This window comes from Stegodyphus dumicola, chromosome 3 (assembly GCF_044657685.1).
Source record: "Stegodyphus dumicola isolate Sdum_Otavi_A_Nest chromosome 3, ASM4465768v1".
NCBI classification, from domain to species: Eukaryota; Metazoa; Arthropoda; class Arachnida; order Araneae; family Eresidae; genus Stegodyphus; species Stegodyphus dumicola.
Window position 1 is genome coordinate 273767103 of NC_140770.1, and position 27590 is coordinate 273794692.

The 27590-nt window shown below is 30.8% G+C and overlaps 1 protein-coding gene across 1 annotated transcript in view; it reads left to right on the forward strand.

Annotated features, from left to right (window-relative positions):
- l(2)k09848 (WD repeat domain 74 lethal (2) k09848) overlaps window positions 1-27590 on the forward strand; it is a 44889-nt gene that overhangs the window by 4894 nt on the left and 12405 nt on the right. Inside the window, exons 3-7 of the mRNA XM_085814160.1 lie at window positions 377-498; window positions 8118-8181; window positions 8293-8439; window positions 15888-15986; window positions 18482-18778. Coding sequence (XP_085670286.1) covers window positions 377-498; window positions 8118-8181; window positions 8293-8439; window positions 15888-15986; window positions 18482-18778 — 729 coding nt within the window. The remainder of the gene's footprint in view (window positions 1-376; window positions 499-8117; window positions 8182-8292; window positions 8440-15887; window positions 15987-18481; window positions 18779-27590) is intronic.

Consider the following 27590-nt stretch of genomic DNA (forward strand, 5'->3'; position numbering starts at 1 on the left):
ATTGCTTAAGAATAAATAATAGATTCAAAGCCATTTTGTGGGCAAAATAGTGTATTTTATTGCAGACTTCCCTTCAAATAGAGTTTAAAGTAAGAAAAAGTCACAAAAGGTACAGAAGTAAATTGTGTATAAAAACTTCTAGAACTTTGAATACAACAAAAGTCTTCAATAGTCTTTTCATATTATTATTAAAAATATATAACTTTTATATGAGCAGATATGTTATATGTGTTTCAAGGGAATGTTTTGTCTGTATGCATTCACTTTATGTTTAAACTCAGAGTTACATAAATTATGACCATTGATTTGTTGCGATTTTAAAAGTATAATATTAAATGTGTAAAATACAGTTTGTAAATTTGGACGGCCTTTTTAGATATATACAGGTCACAGAGGTCAGATTGTTAAGACGTTTGACTGTGAAAACCAGTCATTTCCAGCTTCTTACAGATTACAAGTTGGAGAAGGTGCCATCAAAGGAATTTGTCTTGTAAATGGGTATGAATTTTTAAATACTCTTCTTTTTATTTTTTTACTGCCTTGTATTTGATGTTTTTGGTAGTTGGATATTATTCTGTCAGCCGGGAAAGTTGGCTACCATTAAATCATGAAAGGTTTTGTAATTCAGATAACTTATAATTTAAAAGATTCTTCTAAATCGCAAATGAAGGATTCGACTGGATATGTATTAATACCGTTAAATTCTGAAACAGTTTCTAAAATGTAATGAAATATTAGTAGGTGTCCTAATGGTTTGATCTACTGAATTATTTGTGGGAGGTGATTCTGACTGAACAGAATTAATAACATCATAATTTTTATCAGAATCGTAAACACTTTCGTTTTCAGATAACTCATCGTCGTCATTTTCGGGTTTTAGAAGCTTAAAATCATAGACTATTCAATATTAAATAACAGTTTTTATCAGTGCTTGACTCATAATTAATATGTAACAAATTACACACAGAAATAAAATCATTTGCAGTGAAAGTTTGAAGTAATTTTTGTTTTGCTTCTTCAATATTAAAACCAGATGGAAAACCACAAAAGTTATGCAATCTCTCTCTATTTTTTCGATCACTAAAGTTCCAAACACAATTTGATGTAACAGTTTAATGGATTTTGTAAGCCTAGTTCTTAAAGAATTAGAAATTCTAGGTATCGAATTTAAAGTAGCCATCTTAATTCAAAATACAGTAGAACACTATTCGGTTGATCTTTGGATTATGGTAACTTGGTGATTTTTTTGCGAAAATTTGGCGACCAACTCTGCTACAGCAACCCTCTATTTTTTTTTTTCGCCGCCATTTAGTCTTCACGAAGTAAAGACATGTTTCTTTTTATTTACTGAACACTTTTTCCAGCAATCTACTAGCCAAATTACACTTATGCTAGAAATTTTATGTAACAAAACTGCTTAATCATGACAAATATTAACTGCAAAATTGGGAAAAAGTGCACAATCGCAAACTCCTTGCGTGTTTTTCAGAATAGCACATACAAATAAACCATTTACACGTCAACTTATTTTTACTTAAAAAAAATCCCAGAATTGCACAAAAATGGCATTGCACACACTCTTAATTTTATCTATCTACACTGCTATTTTCTCATAAATTACAAAAATTTGCACGAAAATGCAAAAAAATTCTGTGAATCTTTAAACTTGGTAAAAAGCACATATATGAAATTACCTGATCGCGAAAAAGTATATACCCTTTCCAAGGATGAACATTTCCATGTATAAAATAAATAAAATATCCAAAAACTTTTACCTCTAAATTATCTATTATATTATAAACGTCACCAACGAATTCATACCGCAAACATTACAAATGATTACAAATACTTAGTGTCAAATATTTAAATTATTTCCATATACGTTTACTTCAACTGAAACTTATACCAAATTCCTACAAACATAAAATTCACAAAATAACTATCATTTAAATAAAATATCACTAAACCATGTACACGTCGACTTATTTTTACTTAAAAAACATCCCAGAATTGCACAAAAATGGCATTGCGCACACTCTTCACTATATCCATGTACACTGCTTTTTTCTCATAAATTAGAAAAATTTCACGAAAATGCATGAAAATTTTGTCAATCTTTAAATCCGGTAAAAAGAACATATATGAAATTACCTGATCGCAAAAAGTATATACCCTTTCCAAAGATGAACATTTCCACATATAAAATAAATAAAATATCCAAAAACTTTTACCTCTAAATTATCTATTATATTATAAACATCACCAACGAATTCATACCGCAAACATTACAAATGGTTACAAATACTTAGTGTCAAACATTTAAATTATTTCCATGCACATTTACTTCAACTGAAACATATACCAAATTCCTACAAACATAAAATTCACAAAATAACTATCATTTAATTAAAATATCACTAAACCATGTACACGTCGACTTAATTTTACTTAAAAAAACTTTCCAGAATTGCACAAAAATGGCATTGCGCACACTCTTCACTATATCCATGTACACTGCTTTTTTCTCATAAATTAGAAAAATTTCACGAAAATGCATGAAAATACTCAATGTATTCTACTCAAACGTATTCCAAAATACTACAAACATATAACTCACAAAATCACGATCATTAAATTAAAATATAATTAAATTAAAAAACACTACTTAAAATATAAATAAGCACATACATTCAATTAATAAAAATTAGATTACAATCCTAATTACTTTAAACTAAATCATTGCTAATAACAATTTTCCAATAATATCATATTAATTTATTTACTCCTTACATTTAGAACAATGCATAAAAATAATATCCTCAAATGATTTAAAATACTTACCTAATCTTGAGAATCTTCATTACGTGGCACGCACACTTCTACTATTTCACGTAACACACAATGAAGCTTAATACAAAATAATATAGTACTACGGTTTTCCAAAATCCCCCCTTTTCCGATTAAAGAACTGTAATTCGTCCATTAATGTCACATGACATATCTCATGATCTCTCATTTCTCTCACACAAAATAATGCGTAATTGGAACTGAGTACTTCTCACATTATTACCAAAGTCCTAGGTATTAACCTTTATCGCCTCCAAAATATCGCCAAACTTCCAGTTACCATATTCCAAAGATCAGCCCACTATTCTTAGAAGTAACAATGTGAAAATAATAAAAAAAAAACTTACTTTTCTTTTGTAATATTCGTCATAAGTCTTCCTAGGCTCATTGCGGCCCAAGTGCCCAAATCCGTAGGATCAGTATTTACTGTCTAGAAATAGGATGTCTGTAAACTTACTTCCGATGTGGCTGTCTAGGGACTTGTGCAGAAAGTTTGTAGCTTTGAGGTCCAGATTATAGATCATTCTGGATTATGGGTGTCCGAATTAATGACTTTTGACTATATATATATATGTGTGTATATGTATATATGAGGGAGTCGGAGTTATTAAAATTCCAGGAGTCTGTCATTTTCCCTACCGACTCCACAGCCCTGATATATATACATTGGTTCCAAAAAGTTAAATGGGGATAAAATTAAAATGTTTTGCAACTTTTTTTAACTATGGAAAAAAAATGTAAAGATGATTGTACAGAATGATGTTACAAAATGCATTTATAATGAAAAAAGAAAAAAAAAAACTTACATTACTGCCGGGGGAGATGGTAATTACTTTAGTTTTAATGTTTGTTGATGCAATTCGTAAAGTTTCCTCCAAATGTCTGTCAGCCGTGTTTTTGTTTTCAATTTTAGGATTTGCATTTTACTAAAAAGCTCTTGACATATGTAGGCACTGCCAAAGATAGAAGACATGAAGAGTGCATGACGAATTCCTGGAGTCTTTGGTCATGTACTTCGAATAAAAATCAATTAATGAAGGTTTTCAAGAATCTTGCATTTTACTGCAGAATCAAACTGAAAAATTTGAAGTTCAAGTGGAACACTTCTAACATCTACTGAAAATGACAAGAATATTCTCTTAAAAATTTCATTTTCACAAAAATCGGAAAATCTGCTTTTGAATTCCTCTTTCAAAATTGAAATTCATGATTATTTGAATTCCATGTTGTAGAGTTCTTCACAGAAAGTTTGTAGCTTTGAGGTCACTCCACTTCATCAATTTTAGAAAGTCAGTGGAATTCGTATTTAACAACTGACTATCCCACTGGATTAATTTTGTCTCAAAAGCTTTCACAAAGCAATAAAGATTACGAAAAAGTAGGTCTTTTCCCAGTAAGCGGTAGTTCAAACCTTTGAGATGACCTGTGATATTGATGAGAAATGCAAAGTCTCTGAACCATTTTTCATCACTAAACTCATGCGGTACCTTGAGCGGGATGCTCAAGGTAACCTTTGGTGAAGTATTGACGAAAGATTGGCATCTGTTACAAACCTGTTAGAAATGAGAATCTACCCTTTGTATGGAATTGAGATTTTATGCATAGTCAATTTTTTTATTTTTAAAATTACGTTAGATAAAGTGAAAATTTTAAAATATTCGTCATTTTTAGAAAATTTTATCTCAGGTAATATCAGGCATATCAATAAAATGTTGTGAATATCAAGAATAAGAGAAAAAAGTTTTTTTACGACAAAAAGCTGACAAAGCAATTTTTCTTGCAATCAAATTCAAATTTTTCTTCAAATTCAAATTTGGGGCCACTAAAATGCCTTCAGTGGGCCATGGGTTGAAGACCTGTAATGTTCTTAATAGAAAAGAAAAACTTAGCAGTTGTAGCTGTAGATTCAACACATAATTTTATTCTTTGATAACTAATTTTTAGAACACATATTCTTCTTTAAACATCATCATTATGAGTGTAATTATATACAGTCAAAAGTCGTTAATTCGGACCTCAAAGCTAAAAACTTTCTGCGCATGCGCCACGTTGACACATGCGCATAGGTGTTTACACGTGCGCGTAAGACCATTTACGTCTGCGCATATGCATGTGCGCAAGTGCAGAATGTTGTTTACGCGTGCGCGTTTTAGGTACAACGGACGGTATAAGCTAAAATTATCTAATTATCTATTTCAGTTAATTTTGATGATTGTGTTGTTCCTTAATTTTCGAATTGGATCCGGCTTATTATTTTTTGCAGACTGTAAGAGCAATACTATAAAAGTAAACTTGAACTTTCGATTATGTCAAATAGAATTTCCGATTCTGGAGCTCCCAAAGGATCGTACAAAACGAAAGTATGTTTCGATGTCCATCAAACAAAAAGTGGAATTGCTGCAAAAAATGGATAAAGATATGAAGAATGTGACAGAGAGGTTAGTGAAAACGAAAAAATTTCGATTGACAAGTTAGTCGGTATTCTCGGCACAGCAATTAACGGGACTTGAACAGCGGAACTTTGTAACTGAACAAGAAATTGTCTGTTTATAGAATTAAAGAGAAAGTATTATCACATAAAACGAAGCAACTTAAACAACTTACATTGAAAGAAATGTTTAATAAAGTAAACAAATGAATATTAAGCTTTTTTTTTTTTGTAAATTTTGATACCCTTTAGATCATAATTGTTCTTTATTTCATAAATTACGATTTCATATTTTTAATTTTAGAATTTCTGCATGCCATCTTATGAGATTTAAACTGATGATCTATAATCCGGAATCGCCGAAGTCCCGACGAGTCCGGATTAATGACTTTTGACTGTATAATAAAATTTTTAGATAACTTAAGATTCTTTACTGTAGATCAGGGTTTCTTAAACTTCTTTCAGTCGCGACCCCCAGGACCCCATAATATTTACAAAAATTATGTGGACCCCATAAAATATTGTGCAAATCTGACACACTCATGACTGAAACTGTCAATTTTTCACTTCTACTGTAATATACTATTGCAGTTTTAGGTCATTAACTTCAATTTCTAATATTAAGACATAGAACAATGTGAAAATTTTAAATAAGTAACAGACGAAATGACAGTGTCACGTGCAAAGCAAGGAAAAGGAACGTTTATATTATAAAAAGAAAGCATCGAAACATTTTCATTATTTTCTTTGTCTGTATTATTTTTATGTATTTTCAGAAACATTGTGTAAAAATATTTGGTAATTGTAAAATTATTATAATAAGTTAAAAAACTATCAAAACTTCTAAAATTTTTGACGGCCCCCTGCTGCAGGTTCCACAACCCACAATTTAAGAAACCTGCTGTAGATACAGAATGATAGAGCTGTATACATATATAACATATATAATGGAAAAGGAAAACCTGAGCAGATGTAGCTGTAGACTCAACCCATATTTTTTTGTGTTGAATATTATTTTTTTATGATAAGTTTTAGGATACATATTCCTCATTACATATCGTCCACAATTTTGTATAACTTGTCATGAGCAGCGCATGTTCGTATAGTGAGAGGAAGGGAAGAAAGTAAGTGTGCATTTTAGCAAAATGATGTTTATAGAGTTGCCTCTTTGTTAAAATTTTTATCTTTCTTTGGATTAAAAAAATATTTACAATGCTACTGTTATATAATGTCATAATGCAGATTAATTTAGATGTGACATGCTTTAGATTCAAATATTGGTAGTTTTAGGACAGGAAGGGGATGTAACCAAATTAAAATTAATTAAAAGAACTATAGTAACTTAGTAGCTTCTTTCATGTTTTATATCTTGCACGTGCACACACACACACACACATATATACGTCATATTTGTAATGCATAGTCATGCTGGTTGAATGGAAAGACAAACAGATGATGCCACAAATGAATTTTGAAGAACTCCCAATTTTATTTTCACGCATATAAAAACCACCTTAATAGATAATCACAATGAATTACAATAATTTCTTTATACACAGGTTAACGGGGGCGACAGCAATTATTAGATGGACAAGCAGAGCAGTGAGGATATCCTAGCAGGGGCAGAAAAGAATTATGTTTATTGTGGCAAGAGTATTTATACTAAATATGATTTATAAGTATAGCGAATCTGTTATTGGTTAATTTCATGTTGTTACATAACATGGAAGGATCTTGAATTTGGGAGAACAGATGAATTTAGAGGAACACCAAATTTAGAATAGTTAATTTTGAGGTTGCCAGTTATTCTTAAAGCGGCTGTCGTATTTTGTTATATGTTACATATTGCCCCCCTTCAAAAGAAATGTTGGGAGAGTAGGGTTCAGAAGAAGCATTAGTAAATAAGGGAAGCAAGAGAAAGTTTATCATATAAGGAAGGGCATGAGGAAGCATCAAGGACATAGCCAGCAGGTTTTCCTATGCCTCGTCATGATTTATGACCTTTCTCATATATGGATTATGAAATACTTAACAACAGATAATTTACAAACAAGTAATTTCTAAAGAAACTAAACAATAAATTAATACAAATATAATTGTTAAAATTGTCAAAATGTCTAATGTCTTTGAGTGTCCAATGAAAATTTTTTTGCCTGTTGATAATAGTTCCACAAGGTAAATTAATAAATGTTTTCATATAATAATATAAGTAGTAATATAAGTAACTGTTCACTAAAAAGGTCTTTCAAATTTTTGTTGATGAAAATATCTCTATTATCGTACAGATTGAGCTGCAAACTTTCAAGTTGACAGGATTCGAACATGCGCGAGGAAACCCCAATGGATTTTGAATCCCGTCGACTTTTTAAACTGTCATATTTTTAATGCATAGTCATGCTGGCTGAGTGGAAAGACGAACAGATGACACCAACACAAATGAATTTTGATGAACTCCCAATCTTTATTTTCACGCATATAAAACTATCTTATTATCCATATTTATCCAATCATAATGAATTAATTTCTTTATGCACTGGTTAACGGGGGTGACATCATTTTAGACGGACAAGCAGAGCAGCGAGGATATCTTAGCAAGAGCAAAGCTAAGAAAAGAATGACATATTTTATTGTTCCAAGAGTACTTATACATCTACATCTAATCTGTGATTGGGTAATTTTAGGTTAGCATAACATAAAAGGAGAACAGATGAATTTAGGGGGAGAGCACCAAATCTAGAATAGTTAATTTTGAGGTTGCCAATTATTCTTAAAGCAGCTATTGTATTTTGCTATATCGTACATATATCTCTCTTGACTAACTTTTTCAGAATTTTTGTTATAGGCACACTGTTACTGCAGTTGAATCTGGAATTGTAAAACTATGGAATGAAGAGGAAGAAAAAGAGGTGTTACTTTTATTTTAAATATATGAAGGTGTTATAAATATATGCCAATTTGTTAACTATTCATATGTGGAATAGAAATGATGTTAAGTATTATATCATTATTTTTATTAGGATATTGAAATAAATACTGAAGGTAACTTGTGTAGAATGGTGCAGAACCCTACAAAGACATTTCACATAGCTACTGGTGGAAAAGAAAATGACTTGAAAATCTGGGATTTACAAGCTCCCCAAACTCCTATTTTTAAAGCAAAAAATGTAATTATATTCTATCCCATATTCTTTAATTCATTAATGTAGTGTATCTGAATGAATTTTTTAACAGAATTTTATAATTGAACCTTATCTGAGTGCAAGTCATAAATCACTAATTATTATTTGGGCTTCCTCAAATGAAGTAAGAGAGCAGTATTTTTATTATTATTTTTTATTTATGCATCTGTGTATTATAGATGTCGCTTTTGATGTTTAAATTAAATGTTTTTGAGTCTTAGTATTATGGTGGTTCCCTCGCAAGTCACAATCCAAAGCTGGTATCACAGTTTAGCTGATACAAGGTGCGAGATGACATGCTGTTAGGTTGTACATGATTATGAGCTGATGCAAGGTGTGAGATGACATGCTTGATATACTGAAGCAATATCTTATTCGATAATGGTGTTCCATTGGACATTACAAAAGCCAAAATTTCAAGATTATTGTCAGAAAATTTCAGTGAGCTGCAATGTGTATGTCATCAAAGTCTCTAGATTTTAGGAGGCTAACCAAGCAATGATTCTGCAGCTGCTCTGATATTGTCTTCGATTATAATGAACCAGAACACATAAAGTAAAACTATTATATTAAAAGAGCATGACCAAGTCAGGAAAATGTTCCAGACAGAATGGGTAACCTGAATGCTTTGAAACTCACAAGAGGCTCATGCTGCTAGCAAGATTCTCGCATAATAAAGACAATAACTGCACTTACTATCTAAATAATTGTTTTTGTGCATTCAACTATAGGTTATCAATTTGTTATGATAATTGTTAGTAGTGCTTTCTTTAGAACATTAATAAATATGTTTGAGCACATGTACGCAACAGGTTACCAGTTGTCCAATGCCATCATTCCATTAGAGTCACCCCAGTATTATTTCTTATTGAAACAGTTATTTCATTTTTACATATCAAGTAAAATGAGTGAAATTCTTTTATTTTTCCCTTCTTCTTTTCTTGGTCTCTCTCTCTCTCTCTCTCTCTTTTTTTTTTTTTTTTTTTAATTTTCCTTGGTGATGAAAGCATATAATTTCATTAATTCCCCTCCCCCCAAAAAAATAATGCTGTATACCATTGCCAAAATGAAAAAAGTCTGTTGCTGATGAAACAGAAATGATTCATCTTAGTTGCAAAAATTTTGGTATTATCTTATTTACTGATCAAGTAGTGCTATTAGTGCCAATTATGGATGATCATGTTCTTTAGAGTTCCATAGTTAACAACTGGTGACTATTGCCGAAATTTCCACCAATGGTTGATATGCTTTATTAATTCAGTACAGTGTAAGAATTCTGAAATTGTTTCGTAAATTAAAAGATTGTTATCTGCTTTCCAATCATGCCAATTAGGTCAATCATAAAAATATTAACATTGCTTGAATTAAAGCATGGGAATGAAAAAAATATATATATATATCTGTTTCAAATCTTGAAAATTCACTGAAATTTTAAAAGTTAGAGCTCATCAATGAATGATATAATGGAATTATTTGTTTGATAAGAGTATAAACGTACTGGTTGATCTTACTGGTGACCAGTTCCAGATAGCACCATTTCCTAAGTGAAAAGAAAGAAGCATTGTTACACATCATTCTTATTGTAGATAGTTTTACTCCCTTGTACATGTGGGCCATTTTCTATTTTGAATAATTATGCTAAAAATTGAAATAAGCAAGTTTTCAGAAATAAGAGATTTTTCAAATTTTGTTTTGAATAAAAGCTTTTAAAAACTGGAAGATGTTTTCAAAACAGCTGCTTGTTAAAAGTTAAAAATACCATCTATAGCTTGAAGCAGAATGTGCTGAAATTAGATGAAAAGAGAAAATTGACATGAGTGCTGACTATATAAAAACCTCTTGCCTCAAACTGAAATTGTTAAACAGGGTAATGTGAATCAATCAAGAGTGCATTGGTACATAAAGATTAGGACTGAAAAATTTTAACAAACCAGTTTGTACATGGCTAACAGTGGCAAACAAATTTTTATACTGTGCATTTATTGTTATGCAGTGAGAAATATAAAATTAGATCTTATCACTTTTTCACATATCTAATCTGACTGAAAAGAAAAATCCAGAACTTAACCAAACATACAGAGTAAAAAGGGGGGGGGGCCACAGATTTCAGAGGTACATGTTGGCCATCTGGTGTCATGATATAGTCACAAAGCCTAGCACCTCTTTTTTTTTTTTTTTTTTACAAAAGGCAAAAAACTTTTAAAGTTCTTCATTCGAAAAGTTACCCGTTATCTAAGGTAGTAAAAGGACTTCAAGCTCTTCGTATGAAGAAATCCAGAATATTCTCGCATATCTTCGTTCATAGCAGAACAATACAATATTCCCTTTTTTCCCTTTAAAAGAATAGAAGTTTAATGATAAAAATATTAGACTTATTTATTAGTATTGATGAAAATTGTATATGAAAGGAGTAAAATGTCAAACGATAATTTACAGTTTTAAAATATTGAAATGATACTTTTAAACACTTCTTCACTTTTGAGCTCAGAACTGAAACAATAATAGGAATTCATTCTGCATGTATTTCATAGCCAACACAAGCCACCTAGTATCGTATTACATTACACAGGGGTGTTTGTGCTCCAGGGAAACCCCGGAATTCCAGGGATTTTGAACTTCGATACCCGAAAATTCCGGGGATCGTTGTTCAAAAGGAAGTAGGAATAATAATGAATTATTTATTTTGATCTGGGTAATTTTGTTTGCTTTGAAAGCAGAAAACGCAAGGTCAGTGTGTGTGGTGAAAACTTTTCCTTTCTTTCTCCAAAGGCAGTGATAATGCGTGAAAAGGGGGAAAAAACTTCTTTTTTGTTCTTTCCTTATTGCGAGTTATGACTCATTCCCACCGGTTCTCAGACATTCTTTTCTGGATTCTTTTCAGAAAGTAGCCGCAGCAGAAAAAAAAGGGAGAGACTTCGTTCGATCAGATGTGCGATCAATCTCTCCTGGTGTGGCGCCAATAAGTAGAGAAGGGGGATTTTTCGCCGTATTAGCTATTTGTCATTGACCGCTTCTCAACTTTTTTTCCTGCGCTGTGTAAAATTTTCGTTTCATTTATTGATGCACTTGTAAATTTTTCGTTTCGTTTATTGAAATATTTTTTTATTTATGTACGCAAGAGAATTTCACTACGAAATTTCTCGATATAAATAGTGATATTATACAATTAGAAGAAGGTGTCCGGAATGCATTTAGGTGGAATTGGATTGAACGGAGAGATGGTAATGGGGATACCATCGGCACATGGTGCAAGAAAATAAATGTTGCTGGACAAGCATATTGTGTTTTTTGTAACTCTCTGCTGAAGTATGGTGGGGAAGGATTCAAGGCTTTCACAAATCATTCTAAAACTGTGACGCACATAAAATATTCAAAGTGCATTAGACATTCAATGACTAAGTAATTATGCTAATTCAAAAAATACTGATGACTTACTGGAGACTGATGCTCGGCCATTGGATATAGTGACAAGAAAAGCACGCCAAAAAGTATTAATAACTTATCGCCGAGAATTCTCTTTCTTTCAATGTAGCTCCCAATTTAATTGAACTCTGCAAACAGTTGAGCCGCGATCAGACGGTACTAAACTCGTTGGAAATGTCCAGGACTACTGCATGTTATAAGATGAAATATGGGCTCGCAAAAACTATTAAGGAAAATATCATTAAAACTTTAAAGGAGACTCCATTTTCTCTAAATTTGGATGAAAGTACTAGCAATGCTCAAGAAAGTATACTGGCAATATTGGTGCAGTTTTATGACAACAATCAAAATGAAGTTGTAGTTCATCATTTTGCATCTCTAAAGATGGAATCTTGCAATTCAGAAGCTGTTTTTAAAGCAGTTGTTAATACTATTGAAGATAATAATATTCCATGGGCAAACTTAATTAGTTTATTAATGGACTCATGTAACACCATGCGTGAGAAAAAAAAGGGTGTTGAAACCAGAGTATGATCAAACAAAGCACCCCACTTATTAGATATTGATGGTGACACATGTCACACAACTAATAACTGTGCAAAAAAATTTGCTTCATGTTTTGATAGATACTTAGACGATTTGTTTGATGACATCTATTTTGATATGAAAAGCTGCAGTAAAAGAGAAAATTTTTTCAAAATCTGTGAATCCCTTGCCATTAAAAAACTTATGCCCTTAAAGAGACCTGACCATAGGTGGGTGTACATTTTATGTGTTTTAGAAAGAATCAAAGATCTGTGGGATGCTCTTATTGCATTTTATTTTCACTACTTGGATAAAACTGATAAAGGGGATTATTTTTCTTATGTTGAAACTGTATACAATAAAAAAAATATTTCTGCAGCTGAAAAAAAAAAAATTGTTGAAGGGGTGTATTCTTGCTTGCATTCCCAACAACTCACAAAGGATGCTTTAGCTCGGAAAAAAAGAATACTAAATGGGTTATTTGTTATGCAAAACAAAACTTTATTGCATATGGCATTATATTCAGCAGTATTACCAGAGTTCAACACATATATTAAATTATTTGAAACAAACAAAAAAAAAAAAAATTGCTTCATTAATACATTCCAGTATTTATAAATTGATGGCAAAATTTTTCTCTTTTTTTATGAAGCCAGAAAATATAGAGTGCACATCTTATAATGATTTATTAAAGGTTGATGTCGCAAATCCAGAATTCCATCTACATAGCAAAGTAATATTTAATGGTGCAGAAGCTTCCACTCTCCTGAAGAAATTATCAAAAAATCATCCAATAGCAAAAGAATTCCAAATTTCTCTGATAAAAGCTTATACTAATACAGCACAGCATATGAAACAGAAATTACCCCTTAAAAATTCATATCTAATTACTTTTACAGCATTAGATCCAGAGCTAAGAGGTAAAACCAGTACAATATTAGCTTTTGAAAAATTATCACCTTTTATGTCCCATATTTTTAGTGATAATGAAAAGTCAAAAGTAGAAGCTGAAATAAGGTTATACCAGAGTGGTATTGATATCACCAAAGAAATGCTCTACACATCTGATGAAAGTGGAAATCAAGTCAAGTGTACAATTGATAAATATTGGTCTAAAGTTTTTAATTTAAAAGATGATTTCACAAATGATTATAAGTATCCTACATTGGCTAAATTGGTCAAAACCTGCCTTAGCTGCTTCCATGGCCCATTAGTGGAAAGTGCATTCAACTTAATGGATACACTTGTCACTAACTATAGAACCTCTCTTAAGATTGATTCCCTAGATGCAGTGCAGACTATTAAATATGATTTAATGGCTTCTAAAGAAACCTCATGTGAAAAATGTGGCTCAAAAAATCCAATGACTGATCCAATTCACAAAGATCTCTTACTGAATACGAACAGAAGTTGGAAAACATATCAAGAGGACTTAAAAACATGTATTTCAGATGAGTCACCTATAAAAATCTGAAAAACCTTCTACATTAGCAGAAAAGCAAACTGCTTCTACCTCTGCATGTGCAGTTCTCGAGGAAATTTCTCAATTGTAAATGAGGAAAATGAAAGTCAACCTTCCTGCAATTATGAAGTTCACCACAAAAGAAAGACAAGCCCACAAACATCAGAAAATAAAAAAAAGCAGCAGAAATTAGATAATTTTTTTAAAGAATTAATTCAAGTAATTAAAAATATTTACATAAAATGTAGTAGTTTATATGTTTGAAAATTTATGGTTATTAATTTTGCAAAAAAAGTAATTCATTGAACTTTTATAATTAGGTCATTCAATACTTCATAATTGTAATTTTTCATTTCTCTCTCCCCCCCCTTCTCGAAACTCCAAAATGTCGGTAGTAAGTCCGTAAAAGTTTCAGGGGATTTTTTGGTGTCCCACAAGCACCCCTGATTACAAAATATGTTATGCACAAGATTTAAACCCCTTTGTTTTCTCTTTAAATTTTTTTTTAAGAGTTGTTCAAAGCAGACAATGTTATTATGTAACTTGAGTTTCATAATTTTTCATAGAACAAAGTTTGGAAAATTGTGATGTAGATTTTATGTACAATGATAAATGTTTTCAGTTGAAGTAATTTTCATTCTTAAAAATATTAAACATAAAACATTCAAACTTGGATGTTTTCATGATGTAATTTGGATTTTAGGCTTTTAAAATAAATTAGCGCTTTATTAAAATTTCATATTTTTAATTTTTCATAAAATAGTTTATGAAAATATTGAATAAAATTATGCTAATATGAGCCTGTTTCTAATATTTTATGAAGAAATTTTGCAAGTGTAAATTACCCTCCTCCCAGTGACTGAAGTAATGAAATTTAAGACGTCGTTCTGCTTTGACAATGCCGAAAATATGAGAATCATATTAGAAAGAAGGAAATACTTAATTTCTGTTCAGACAGCAGCAGTTGTTTTAAATTCTTTGATATTATAGGTGTAATTTCTATTTTGGGGAAAAGATGGGCCTTTTAAATATCACATCTGTCTTAGAAGACATTATGGTTACAAGTTGTACGTCCACTGTTGGGACCATGTTTGAATGCCAGGAAATGCATGGATATACGAGATTATGTCTTTATATGAAAGGCTATTTAAATTCTGAAAATTATCTTAAGAATTGGGTATTGTAAGAAATGTATGAAACTTGTAGATATAAAATTGTATATAGTGTATAGAAATAATTTGTTATTTCACATATGTAACTCAGTATTTTGGAAAAATACAATCTAAAATTTAGGATTACATCTTTAAGACATATTAAATTTTGTTTCTCACATATCGTAACTCTTTGTTCTATCCTTTTCTGTGCCAGATTGATTGAAATCAATATTTTGAAAAGATACAATCTAAAATTTAGAATTACATCTTTAAAACATATTAAATTTTGCCCTCAAAATTTTTATTATCATTTATTATCTTTATCACATGGGAAGCATGCAGTAGTACTATGCATTTAAGTACCTGTGATTTCTTATTCTTGTATCCATGCCTTGAACTTTTGTAAAGCATGTTAAATTTAATGTTATATAGTGTGGGAAGTTTTATTTAATTTTGATGCTGTATCTGTTTTGTGATGATAGTTCCAGATGGACAGAGACCAGTGCCCCCTAGCTACTGATAACGCATTTCGAGATCAGGTAACTTTACGGAAAACCATGTGCTCATAGTTGGGATTATAATAATAGACATCACTAAATATTTTTAAACTATTGAATTTCACAGTGTCTGTTTTCACTTGTCTCGCACTTATGAACCATTTATTACAACAAAGTTCGGAAAGCTTTTTAGGGCTGCAGTAAACCCTTGATACTGAATCAGTGGATGTAGATTGCACGAATATACATACTTCTGCTTTAGTATCCCATTATGCTTTCTTTATACTTTTTTTAAGAGGCAAATAATCAATAAAATATAAAGCTTCTGTTTATATATGAATTTTTAAAATTAAGTGAGCTATTTTTTTACAGGTACCAAATGATTTCTTAGATTTAAGGGTTCCTGTTTGGGTAACTGATATGAAATTTAAACCCGATGACAAGATTGTCACCTGTACAAGGCATCATCAAGTAAGATTTTTGTGCTTCTGGTATGCATGAGCAACTATTTATATAGTGTATATTTTACAAAAGCTATGGTATATGGAATTGTTCAAATTATGTATCAGAATTTTGCCTTGTGATCAAAGTTCATAATTTGAAGTATTCTGTTAAAAGAACTAATTAGTCCCTGGAAGTGAATAGTGGATAAGTCCTGATTTAGAACTGATAATTTGTCCTGAGTTTTTCTTAATTTAATGAGCTATGTAGGCTTTTCATGATTATTTTCATGTCTAATACAAATACAAATCAGTTTCTGTAGAAATTTCTGCATGAAGGCATTGCCAGCTGTAACTATATAGACTAATACAAATTGGTCTCTGAGAGAGAGTGAATAAATTTAGAAAAACGTGTGTGAAATGCGACATATTTATTTAATAACATAAGTAATAAAATAGAGTAGGTAGAGTAAATAGGAAGTATTCTAAAACCATTAGTTATTCACATAATTTATTGCTTTTTAATATTTTTCATAACCACAAAAACTATATGTCATCATGATTTTTACAAAACTACATTTAGGAGTTGTTAATGTTGTTATGGAACAGTAAAGTATGTTGGAATAGCCTAATCCTCCTTTAGTTTATATTTCCACAAAATAATGCTATGCAGATGCAAGAATTGGACATTCTTGACAAAATTTAGCTTCATGATGATTGTTTTTTAGTTAGTTGTTTGTTATAGTGGCTCCTAACCATATATGGCAATTTTACATTTGTGCCAAGATCTCAGCTATAATTTCGCCAAACTCGTAAAGCATAAAAGTAAAAGTAAATAACACAATATATAATTATTATAGTAATTCTTAACTTTGGTTTCCTAAGAATATTTTTAAAGAATCCTATAATTTTATTGCATGTAATTGTTTGTCGACTAGAGCACTTTCATACACATTTTGTTTGTTACATCATTTCATGGACATCACCTCCTCTACTCAAGAATAAATAAATCTGATAATAGTGACAAATGATGTTCTGGAACTGCTGAACCAATATCCAACATGGAAACCCTTCTTTTTTTTGCAGTTTTTAGTACTGCATCTCCAAATGGTTTCGTCGTTAACATAAAGTTTCAGGTTGTGGCCATTTTTGCATACTCTTTTGCCAGGTAAAAGACCTCTTTCTTAAAAAACTGATATGGCATTTACCTGATTACTTGAAAATTAAAGATTGTTAATGTCATATTCAACAAAAAGTGGATATATTTTAAAATAAAAAATGCAAATTTGAAAACCCATCAAAATTGTATAATATAAGAATGTGCAGCGAAAGCAAAAATGCAATATGGTGCTAATATACGATTATGTTGCGAGGTATAAAAACACTCAGCTGGAGCTAATATACAATCACATGGCAAGGTATCAGAATACGCAGCCTGATTTTGGCGAGATAACTCAGTTAATTGGTGACTGAGTCTCAGAGGCCGCTATAGCAGGAGAAGTAACATTTTCTTTTTTCCCCTTCTGTTTTGCTCCATAGAAGGTATCACATGTCTTTGGTATTTAACCCTTTCCGGCACGCTACCTTTCAAAGTTGGAATTTTGATTTAAAAAAAAAAAAAAAAGGTAGGCAGTTTAATTAGGCCTAGAGGAATACACAAAAAAATTTTTGTGAAGATAGCACTTATCGTTTTAATTCTGTGTGTGTGCCCAAAGTGGCACACTGATTGAATACAGCTTCGAAAAGAGTGCTGAAACAAGCATTGTTGCTAAGGGACTGATTAATGAGATGCGAAGAAACAAAGAATACAGACTCTCAGCTGTCCTAGATTATCGGTGAGCCCGGTCTGGGCACACCTAGGGTTCGCCGTTTAATTTTAGGCAAGATTTCAAGGTAAAATTTTAAACTAATATGGAAGGAGATTAGATTACAGCCAAAAACATAACATAGAAACTTCTTTTCAAACAATTCCTTTTATACCCTAAAAAAATCTGGAAGATTTCTTTGAAAAATGAGGGTCTTAAAAAACTAAACATGGCTAAAATATATGGACTGGTTTGTGTTGAGCTGCCATCTACTATAAATAAAGAAGGTTCAGAGTAACCTATTGACCATGTAGAATTATTTCCTCTTGCAAAAGAAAGACTGACAATTTCTTTCTAAAACTGCACTAAAGTTTTTTTATTTATTTATTTAAATTGCCAGTTATAAGCAGTCCTCCCAATCAGTTATTGAAAATTGATTATTTTCAATATGAATGTGAAAATTAGCTTCTTAACATTAAATATTGTAAAAAGGTATATTTTTTAAAGTACATTTTCTTTAGTATTTGTTTTTAATTTTCCTCTTGCTTAGTTATTATCGAATTAAATGAAAGAAAGATATTGTGAAAAAATCTTAATAAAATTTTGATGAAATATTAAATTTCAAAATGGCTGCAGATGTACTGTAGCATAGTTATTATATTAAACCATCATTTTATTAAGTATTTTTATTTCTCAATATTATATATTTTTTAATTTTTAGATTCGTCTGTATGATCCTAAAGCCCAGAGGCGACCAGTCATTAATATGGAGTTTGAGAAATATCCTTTAATATCTTTGTCTTTAGCACATAATGAATACCAAGTTGTAGTAGGCAGTGGTCGAGGTAGAATGGCTTTGATTGATTTACGAAAAAAACTCCTTGTCCATGTGTTTAAAGGCTTTGCTGGTAGCATTCGTTGTGTCCAGTGTCATCCAACATTACCACTAGTTGCATCTTGTGGATTAGACAGGTTCTTGAGGATCCATGATTTGAATGAACACAAGTTATTAAAGAAAGTATGTTTTATCAATTAATCTTCAAATATTATAATTCACATTTTTAACGTAATATTTTAATATTTTGTATTGTAGATTTCAAGTTCTGATTGTGCTCTTACATTTTTAAGAAATATAAACTATCTATTTAGAAGTAATCCTAAATGCTTCATTAAACTTTCAATGATCTTAGCCATAAACATCGTTAGTATTTTTCTATACTAAATTGTTACACAATACCTTCAGTCTTGCTGTCTTGTAATTTAAATCATCATACCATCTTTTTAGTTTATGTAAGCAAAACTTTTTCTCTCATCCACAAAGGCCCACCAACGGCCGAGTGGTAACGTCGCTGAACACTGGTAGTGCGGTCTGAGGTTCGAATTACATGAATGGGCTGGCTGCATGGGCATTTTCATGGTTTTCCCCATGTGTAACGTGTATACAAGCCAGTTTCCCTTAGAAAGTCCTCCACGAAGGCACCCCTCCCTCTAGGCAGTTAGCCCTCGAGGCTTTGCCGCAATCACATAAAACCAAAATCAAACCATCCACAAAGAATTACTGCTGCTTTTCTGTGTTAACTGTAACCATGCTATCCATTTTATTCCTCATATTTTTTGCCCTCCTAAACCAGGGCTGTGGAGTCGGTAGGGAAAATGACAAACTCCAACTTCTGGAATTTTAAAGACTCCTCCCTCATATATATATATGTAAAATATTAAAAAAATATGATGGCTTTGCTCTTCACGAACAGGCAACCTTTAATTAACTTTCTGCAATTCAGGATCTTTACCCTAGACCAGTACCTTCTAGAATTTGCTAGCCTATTACGTAACCGCTACTATAAATAACAAATGCACACAATTTTGCGTCAGAAGCTCGCCTCTCCGCCTGTGCTATACTTCGCCCTGCTCTGTCCTTCCTTCTGTTCTTTGTTAGAATGTTATGATGCAGAAAGTCAAAATTTAATCATTATTGAATAGGTAATTTGGAAAACTTAATAATTAATAAAAAGTCGGAAAAGGAAATTGATCTGCTATTTGAAGTAAATAAATATGTACAATTAAATGTGAAATTCCTCTGTGTGTCTTCTTTGGATATCGCCTTACCACTCTGCTAAAAGCATGCTTGAACTCTGATGCTGAGTTTCAGAACTGCCAAAATATCACACACGCACACACATACATATATATACAATGATGGCCAAAATTGTGAACACTTTTGGAAATTTGTGTGTTTTTGAACTTTGTATGCTTATAGAAAATGTTACGTTTCGCGAAATGCAAACTCGTATATATCATTTTAAAGAGAATTTATAACTGAATTCAATACAAAACACAAAAATCCAATTATTTGCAATACAAAAAAAGTTACAGGTACTTTAATATAAATAAAAAACACAGTTATGAAGTAGTTTGTAATGTCTAGCTTTCCTGGCCAATCACTGTTCTTGTTCTGAGAACCAATCAAATTTTAGTAACTGCCAGTAGAAGCTGACATCATGTTTACATTTGAAACAATTCATTATTTTGCTTTGTTCTGTAGAAGAAGGACCTGTTTCTTATACACTGCAATTACAAGTAGGAATTTTTGTAAAAATTTTTAATATTTAGTCAAGAAGCAATGACATCAAATAAAAGAGTAGATTGGACACCTAGAAAGAGATGTAATATTATTGTCGTACGAGAAAGTGGTCTTTCCTATGCTGAAATTGCAAGACAGGTGGGTGGTTCAGTGATTACATCTGGAGTCCGAAAGTTTTGTTTACAATATCAGGAGACAAATTCAATAAAAAACAAAGAAGGAAAAGGCCGAAAAATGTGCACCACATCTATTGATGACAGAAGAATAAAAAGACTATGTCTCCAAGATAGAAAAATGTCATCAGCGGCCATCAGAAGTGATCTGAATGATGCTGGTGTTTCTGTCAGTTCAAGAACAACCAGGAGAAGATTAACAGATGTTAGACTGAGAGGTAGAATCCCACGAAAAAAGTCTTATCTTAATTTTCAGCAACGAAAAAAAAAAAAAAAAAGACTACACTGGGCAAAGGAACACATTAATTGGAAGATGATCAGTGGTCACAAGTTATATAGAGTGATGAAACTAAGATATTGTTATTCAGTAGTGATGGGCGAAAATATGTAAGACTTAGAATAGGAGAAGAGCTACATCCTGACTGCATTCAAGCAACTGTGAAGAACCCAGTTAGTGTTATGATTTGGTCATGCATGTCAGCAGATGGTATTGGTCGCCTTCATGTCATCGATGGGACACTGAATGCCAGAAAATACATTGACACTATTCTAGAACCAAAACTTCTACCTTCCATCAGAGATCTCTTTCCCAACAATGCTTCGTTTATTTTTCAGCAGGATTCTGCTCCTTGCCACATGGCCAAAATATCGAAAGAGTGGTTTCGTACAAAGAGCATTAAATTGTTGTCATGGCCAGAAAACAGTCCTGACCTCAATCCTATCGAAAATTTGTGGCACCGTTTGAAAACTCTTGTCCGAATGAGGCGCGCATCAAATAAAAGGGAACTAATTGAGGCTATAATTGTTTCTTCGCATTGTGTAATAATGAAAGAAGAGCTTAAAACTCTTGTCAGCTCAATGAAACTTCGATGTGAAGCTGTAATCAAAAATCAAGGGTACACTACTAAGTACTGATAACTCACTGCAATCATCACTATGTAATGTATATCGATAACTATTATTGTTTAACTTTTTTTGTATTGCAAATAATTGAATTTTGTGTTTTGTATTGAATTCAGTAATAAATTCTCTTTAAAATAATATATACAAGTTTGCATTTTGTGAAACATAACGTTTTCTATAAGCATACAAAGTTCAAAAACATAAAAATTTCCAAAAGTGTCCACAATTTTCACCACCACTGTATATAAACAATAATTGTTTTAAAAGAATATAGTAAAGTTAAATTAAATTTAAATAATTTGAATTTAACAAACATTCTCTATTTGCAAAAAGCAAATTTAAAGTAAATTTTAAATGAAATTGAATTACAAATATATGATTAATTATTGCTGCAAACTAATCTACAGTACAATATCATTTAAATTCTGAGAGCATATGTAAATCGAGTGCAAGTATCAAAATCTATGTATATATAATAAATGTATAATATATAATTCCAATAAATTTTTTAATCCTAAAAATTTATAAAAATGTATAATTGAATAATTGTTGAGCAAGCAGGAGACAGACTTATCAAGGGGAAGTTGCCTTCAAACCTAACTGTTCAATTATTCAATTCGTGTTTCGTCGTCCATGTAGGCAAGGGTAAAAGGAAAATTCAAAACCGAAAGTAAAAACAAATGTTGTCAATTACTAAAAAGAAATTTAAACAATTGGAATTTCGAGAAATTAGCAAGTAAAGACTGGAATAATTTAATAGACTGGAATAATTAATTAACCTCTTACTTGTCGCAAAATTTATTCAAAAATCATGAATTTTTTATTAATGTTTTTAATGCTTATGAAATTTAAAATAAATTTATATAAAAAATACTATATTTTTCATTAAATTATACAGTATTTTTAAAATATGTAAAATTTTTTATTAACTTACCTTGTTTTACTTTATATTTGTCTATCCTCTTACACCCAAGCAGCGAGGAAAGCTTGAATACAGGCATTTAAGATTACATGTAAATTTGAGAGAGAAATCATGTACATTTAAATAACACACACTAGTATATGCAAATGGTGAGGCTTTTATTCAACATCAATAATAACTGTAATATTTTTCAAAAATTAATAATTTTTCTGGATATGGTGAAATTTGAAACATGGTATGCACAGTCCTACATTACAAGCTTTACAATAATACCTTGTTTCTCTCCTAATTCGTTTTCCATTTGCATTCTTCTTTTATGAATACACTTTACATTTTCTGGAAGTTTTTTTTTTTTTTTTTTTTTTTTTTGTTGTAGGTGGTATAGGTTCTAAAAAATGTCATTCAAATAAACGATTTGATGGTGTTTACTCCATAGATGACCTCGTCTTGAAAAACTGATAAAAGTATGGTATTTGTCAATTATTTCATTGATTAAATCCAGTCAAAACTTGAGATGTGACTTTTTTCCACCTACTTTTTTATAAACTTTTTATAAGCATTGAAAACGCTTATAAACTTGAACGCTTATAAACTATATAATTGAAAACACTGACTTCAATAAAACAATGGGAAAACACACCTCCCATTGTTTTATTGAAGTCAATTACTACCTTTGGTTTTGTTTTCAGTTTTTTACTTTGGGTCATTACTTCGACAGTTTCAGAATCATGAAAAGATGATAACATTGTTACTTCCTTTTTGTCCTTCCATTTGAGAGTGAGGATTTTGCCGTGTCTAAATGATATAACTTCGTCAGTTTTTAAATTTTAAATGCTAAAGGTAAATCAATCTTTTTTGTTTTGTCCAACAGTTCCAACCACATCTGTTTGGTAAGTCTAAAGGATATTATGTAATTCTGGTGAAGTATAATAATTATCTAAGTTGGTGCAGTAACCTGGTTTCAATAATGGCATCATCAGAGTCATAACAACTTGTGAAGGTACCGAGAGAGATTGGAATTTAGGATGAAACAAAGTACCTTTCCCGGTATATATGATAAATGACCATATATAACCAGAACTAGATTTGCTTAGCATGTACGTTTTGATACCAAATTTTGCTTTTTTCAAGGGTATGTATTGGTGTCAGGATAAACGTCCTTTGTACAACATCAGCGTTTCATCTATGGTAATATCTCTTTCTGGAGTAATTGTTTTTTTGATATACTTTATTCAGATGCTCACAGATAGGCCAAATTTTGTAGAGTTTTGGGCTAGGATGATTTTCTGGATCATAAGAATCATTGTTTACAAAATGCAAGTATTTTTTTATTTCACGGTATCGATTATATGACATTATCTTACGGGGAAAAAGGAGTTTTTACTGATGTTTTCTTAGTCCAATACATGCTTTCTTCAGGTTTTTTTTACAATACCTTGTAAAACTGAAAGTGCAAGGAACAAATGGATTTCATGTGCCGATACAGGTTTCAATTCTCTTCTACCTTTCAGTTTTCTTTTCCCAACAACATTACTTGATTGCTCAGCATAATGATTAGTCTCTTTTACAATTGCATCAACTATTTCATCATTTATTAAATGTTCCTAATATTGTAAAACTGGCTTAAAATGAAATATTCACATTTTAAACAATTTTCAGTTCAATTTTAAACAATTTGAACTGAAAACGTGGAGGACAAATATCTGGGACATCCGACATAATTTGATTCCACTGGTGCCCTGGTAAAGTTGCGCGAGATCGTCACTATCGTCAGAATCAAAAACATCTAAAAAAAGCTGCCTTCTGAATCACTTCCCGATTCTTCAAGACTTAAATCTTCTTGTTCACTTGAACTATTCATTTTACAAACATTAAAACACAAAAAAGTGATGACCACTGAAACTGCATCCTTTCAAAATATGTTCTAACGGAAGCAATATTTTGCATCTACATGCTACTGTTATGTAATCAACTTACAAGTGTTGTGCTGCCATCTGTGTAATTAGAATTGATACAGGCACGATAAAAATTGGTATTCCTTGACCTTTTTATTGCAAAAACAGAGCCTGTGTGTGATACAGGCATGACAAAATTTATTCGTATTGGTTGCCCGTACGAGACATGGGCACAACGAGTAAGAGTAATTTCGAAACTCTTGCCTACAAAAAACATCCCTGACATGAATTATGCAAATAAATCAAAAAGAAACTAGGTGCTATTTGTAAAAAATACAGAAATAATACTGTAAAGGCAAGTAAAAAGTAAGTTTTAATTTAACTTACCAACTGAATTTGCACTGAAGAGTGGAGCAGCATGCCAAACTAATAAGTGATGTTAAGTAGTGTGTTTCTTCTAACTTTATAAATAGAGGACGCTAATATAAAGTAAAGTTGAGTGTTAAGCTGCTATCTGCTAGATCTATTTAAAAACTTATTCTATAAACATTTAGTAATGTAAAATGTGTGAACTGTTGCAGGGGGGAAGGAGGAATCCCCCCCGGTAACTGTGAAGTATTGTAAAAATGCTAACTGTAATGTGAAAAAATGGTTGCAAATTATTAAGGATTGTAAAAAACCAAAAATGTTTTTAAAATAAAAATAATTTTAATTTTGAAAATTAAAAAAAAATGGTTTTAATTAAAGTAAGAAATTTATTGTAATAGCCTACAAAAAACATCCCTGACATGAATTATGCAAATAAATCAAAAAGAAACTAGGTGCTATTTGTAAAAAATACAGAAATAATACTGTAAAGGCAAGTAAAAAGTAAGTTTTAATTTAACTTACCAACTGAATTTGCACTGAAGAGTGGAGCAGCATGCCAAACTAAGTGATGTTAAGTAGTGTGTTTCTTCTAACTATATAAATAGAGGACGCTAATATAAAGTTGAGTGTTAAGCTGCTATCTGCTAGATCTATTTAAAAACCTATTCTATAAACATTTAGTAATGTAAAATGTGTGAACTGTTGCAGGGGGGAAGGAGGAATCCCCCCCGGTAACTGTGAAGTATTGTAAAAATGCTAACTGTAATGTGAAAAAATGATTGCAAATTATTAAGGATTGTAAAAAACCAAAAATGTTTTTGAAATAAAAATAATTTTAATTTTGAAAATTTAAAAAAAATGGTTTTAATTAAAGTAAGAAATTTATTGTAATAGTCTTAATTTATTAAAACTGTATTTCAATATGTTTAGTTAAAACTTATTAAATACTGGCCAAAAACTAAGGAAAATTAGAAAAAGATAAAAATCTTCACTCAATTGAGGCTATAATTGAGACTTTTGAAAAGAGTTGGCACTTCATTAGTAAAAGGAAAGAATCCAGTATTGATTATATACATTTTTACAAATATTTACAAGAATCCCTTAACTCTTCAATATCCTCCATTACCCTCCAGTTAAGGTTTAAGGTAATGTTATCATACCATAAAGAGTAAAAAAATTATTATTAACTTGAACATTAATTAGCTTTATTATTTCTTCCTTTAAATCTTCTATTTCAGAACATTTTATTTCATTTTATTCAGAATTTTTTATTCTGATTATTTGGCTATAAAAAGTGTTATCTTTTATTTTTCTAGAAATATTAGAGTTCCAATTAATTAGTTTAATAGTATTAAACTGGAAATTCCTCCTTTTATCATATAATTTAATTTTGCTGTGTTTAATTATGAGTAGGTCTAGATATTCGATAGTATCTTGATTAGTATTAGTTTTATTAAGTGTTAAATTATTTGGATAAATTTTGAATTGTTCAAAAACAGAATTATTATTGAAAGTTATAATATCATCAATGTATCTAAATGTATTTGCAAAATACTTTAATTTATTATTATTCAAACTGAGTTTGAATTTATAGTCATAAGCAAAAAGAAATAGGTTACATATCTGTGTAGAACTGTTTGCTCCCATTGGTATTTCTTTCACCTGCTGAAAGATCTTATTATTGAATTTAATGCAGTTATTAAATAATGCACAATTCAGGTAAGTTTTCCATCTTTCAATTCAAAGGATGTTCAGCATGTGAAGAAAAAGTTGTGGAAGTGTCATTAAACTAGTAAAAATGTCTTCTAATGGTAGAGAAGTATAAAGGCTTTCAAAGTCATAGCAGTTAATGTTCTTGATTTCTAAACTTTTAAATTTGTTGAGAACTGGAGCATTATTATAAGTAATCCAACTATAGTTGTGTTGTTTGTTAACTTGTTGATGAATTAAAATACAGATTTTTTAATATGTAATCTATATTCTTTTCATAATTATTTGGGTCATTTGCTATAAATCTAAATTTAAGTGGTGTTTTATAGAATTTAGGAAGAGCATATAGATTTGCTAATCTATTGTAGTTAGATGGTTGTGAAATTTGTAGTATTTTATGAATTGCTTTTAGCTTTTTTCCAATGACATTTTCTTGTGTATTGGTAAGTTAAGAAATGGTGTAATTCAGTTCAATACTAATTGAGACATAAAAAAAATTTTAAATAATGCTGAAATTATTACTAGCTTTGTCAATTTTGGTTATTATGAATTTTTGTTTCAAATCTTGCAATAGAGGATTGAGAAAATTCTGTGGTAAATTGCTGTTAAATTCAATCCTTCGAATTCTTTGCTTCAATGTTTCTAACACTTCATGTTTCCAAGCCATAAAGGTAGAATTTAGAATATTTAATTTGTAACTAGTTTTAACTATGAACACATCAAGATTTTTTTCGAAACTATTAAAACTGTGATTTTTGCCATTAAAGCTGGTTTTGAACTATGGTTAAATTGCCAGTAACGATATGTTTATGAAATTTGTCTACATGGTCTTTGTATTGAAGCTCTTTGCAGTATCAATGGGCTGTAGAAGCTAGATCATGGTGGTTAATTAGCAATTTGCTAAGAGGTTTTTGATACTTGAAAGCTGCTGAGATTTGTACTTTAGTAGCTAGAAATTGTTGTTGACATTTTCTGAAAATCTTGCTGAACTGAATATTGTCATAATTTGGATGTAGGAAGTTGATTTTGCAGTAATATTTATTGTACTTGTTATTGGTAGAGAATTTAAAATTGCAAAAATCTATAACAAGGTCTTTGATAATATTCAGCTTGTTTTTTTTTTGCATATAAAAGAAGTAATAGATGCTACAGAAAAACAAAAATAATAATGATGATGTCATAGCAAATTATTTATATTAATTAGCATTTATTATGAAATGGAAAAACTGACATTAGTAATTTCTAAAAAACAGTATAGCTCTGGTCCTTTGGTAGAG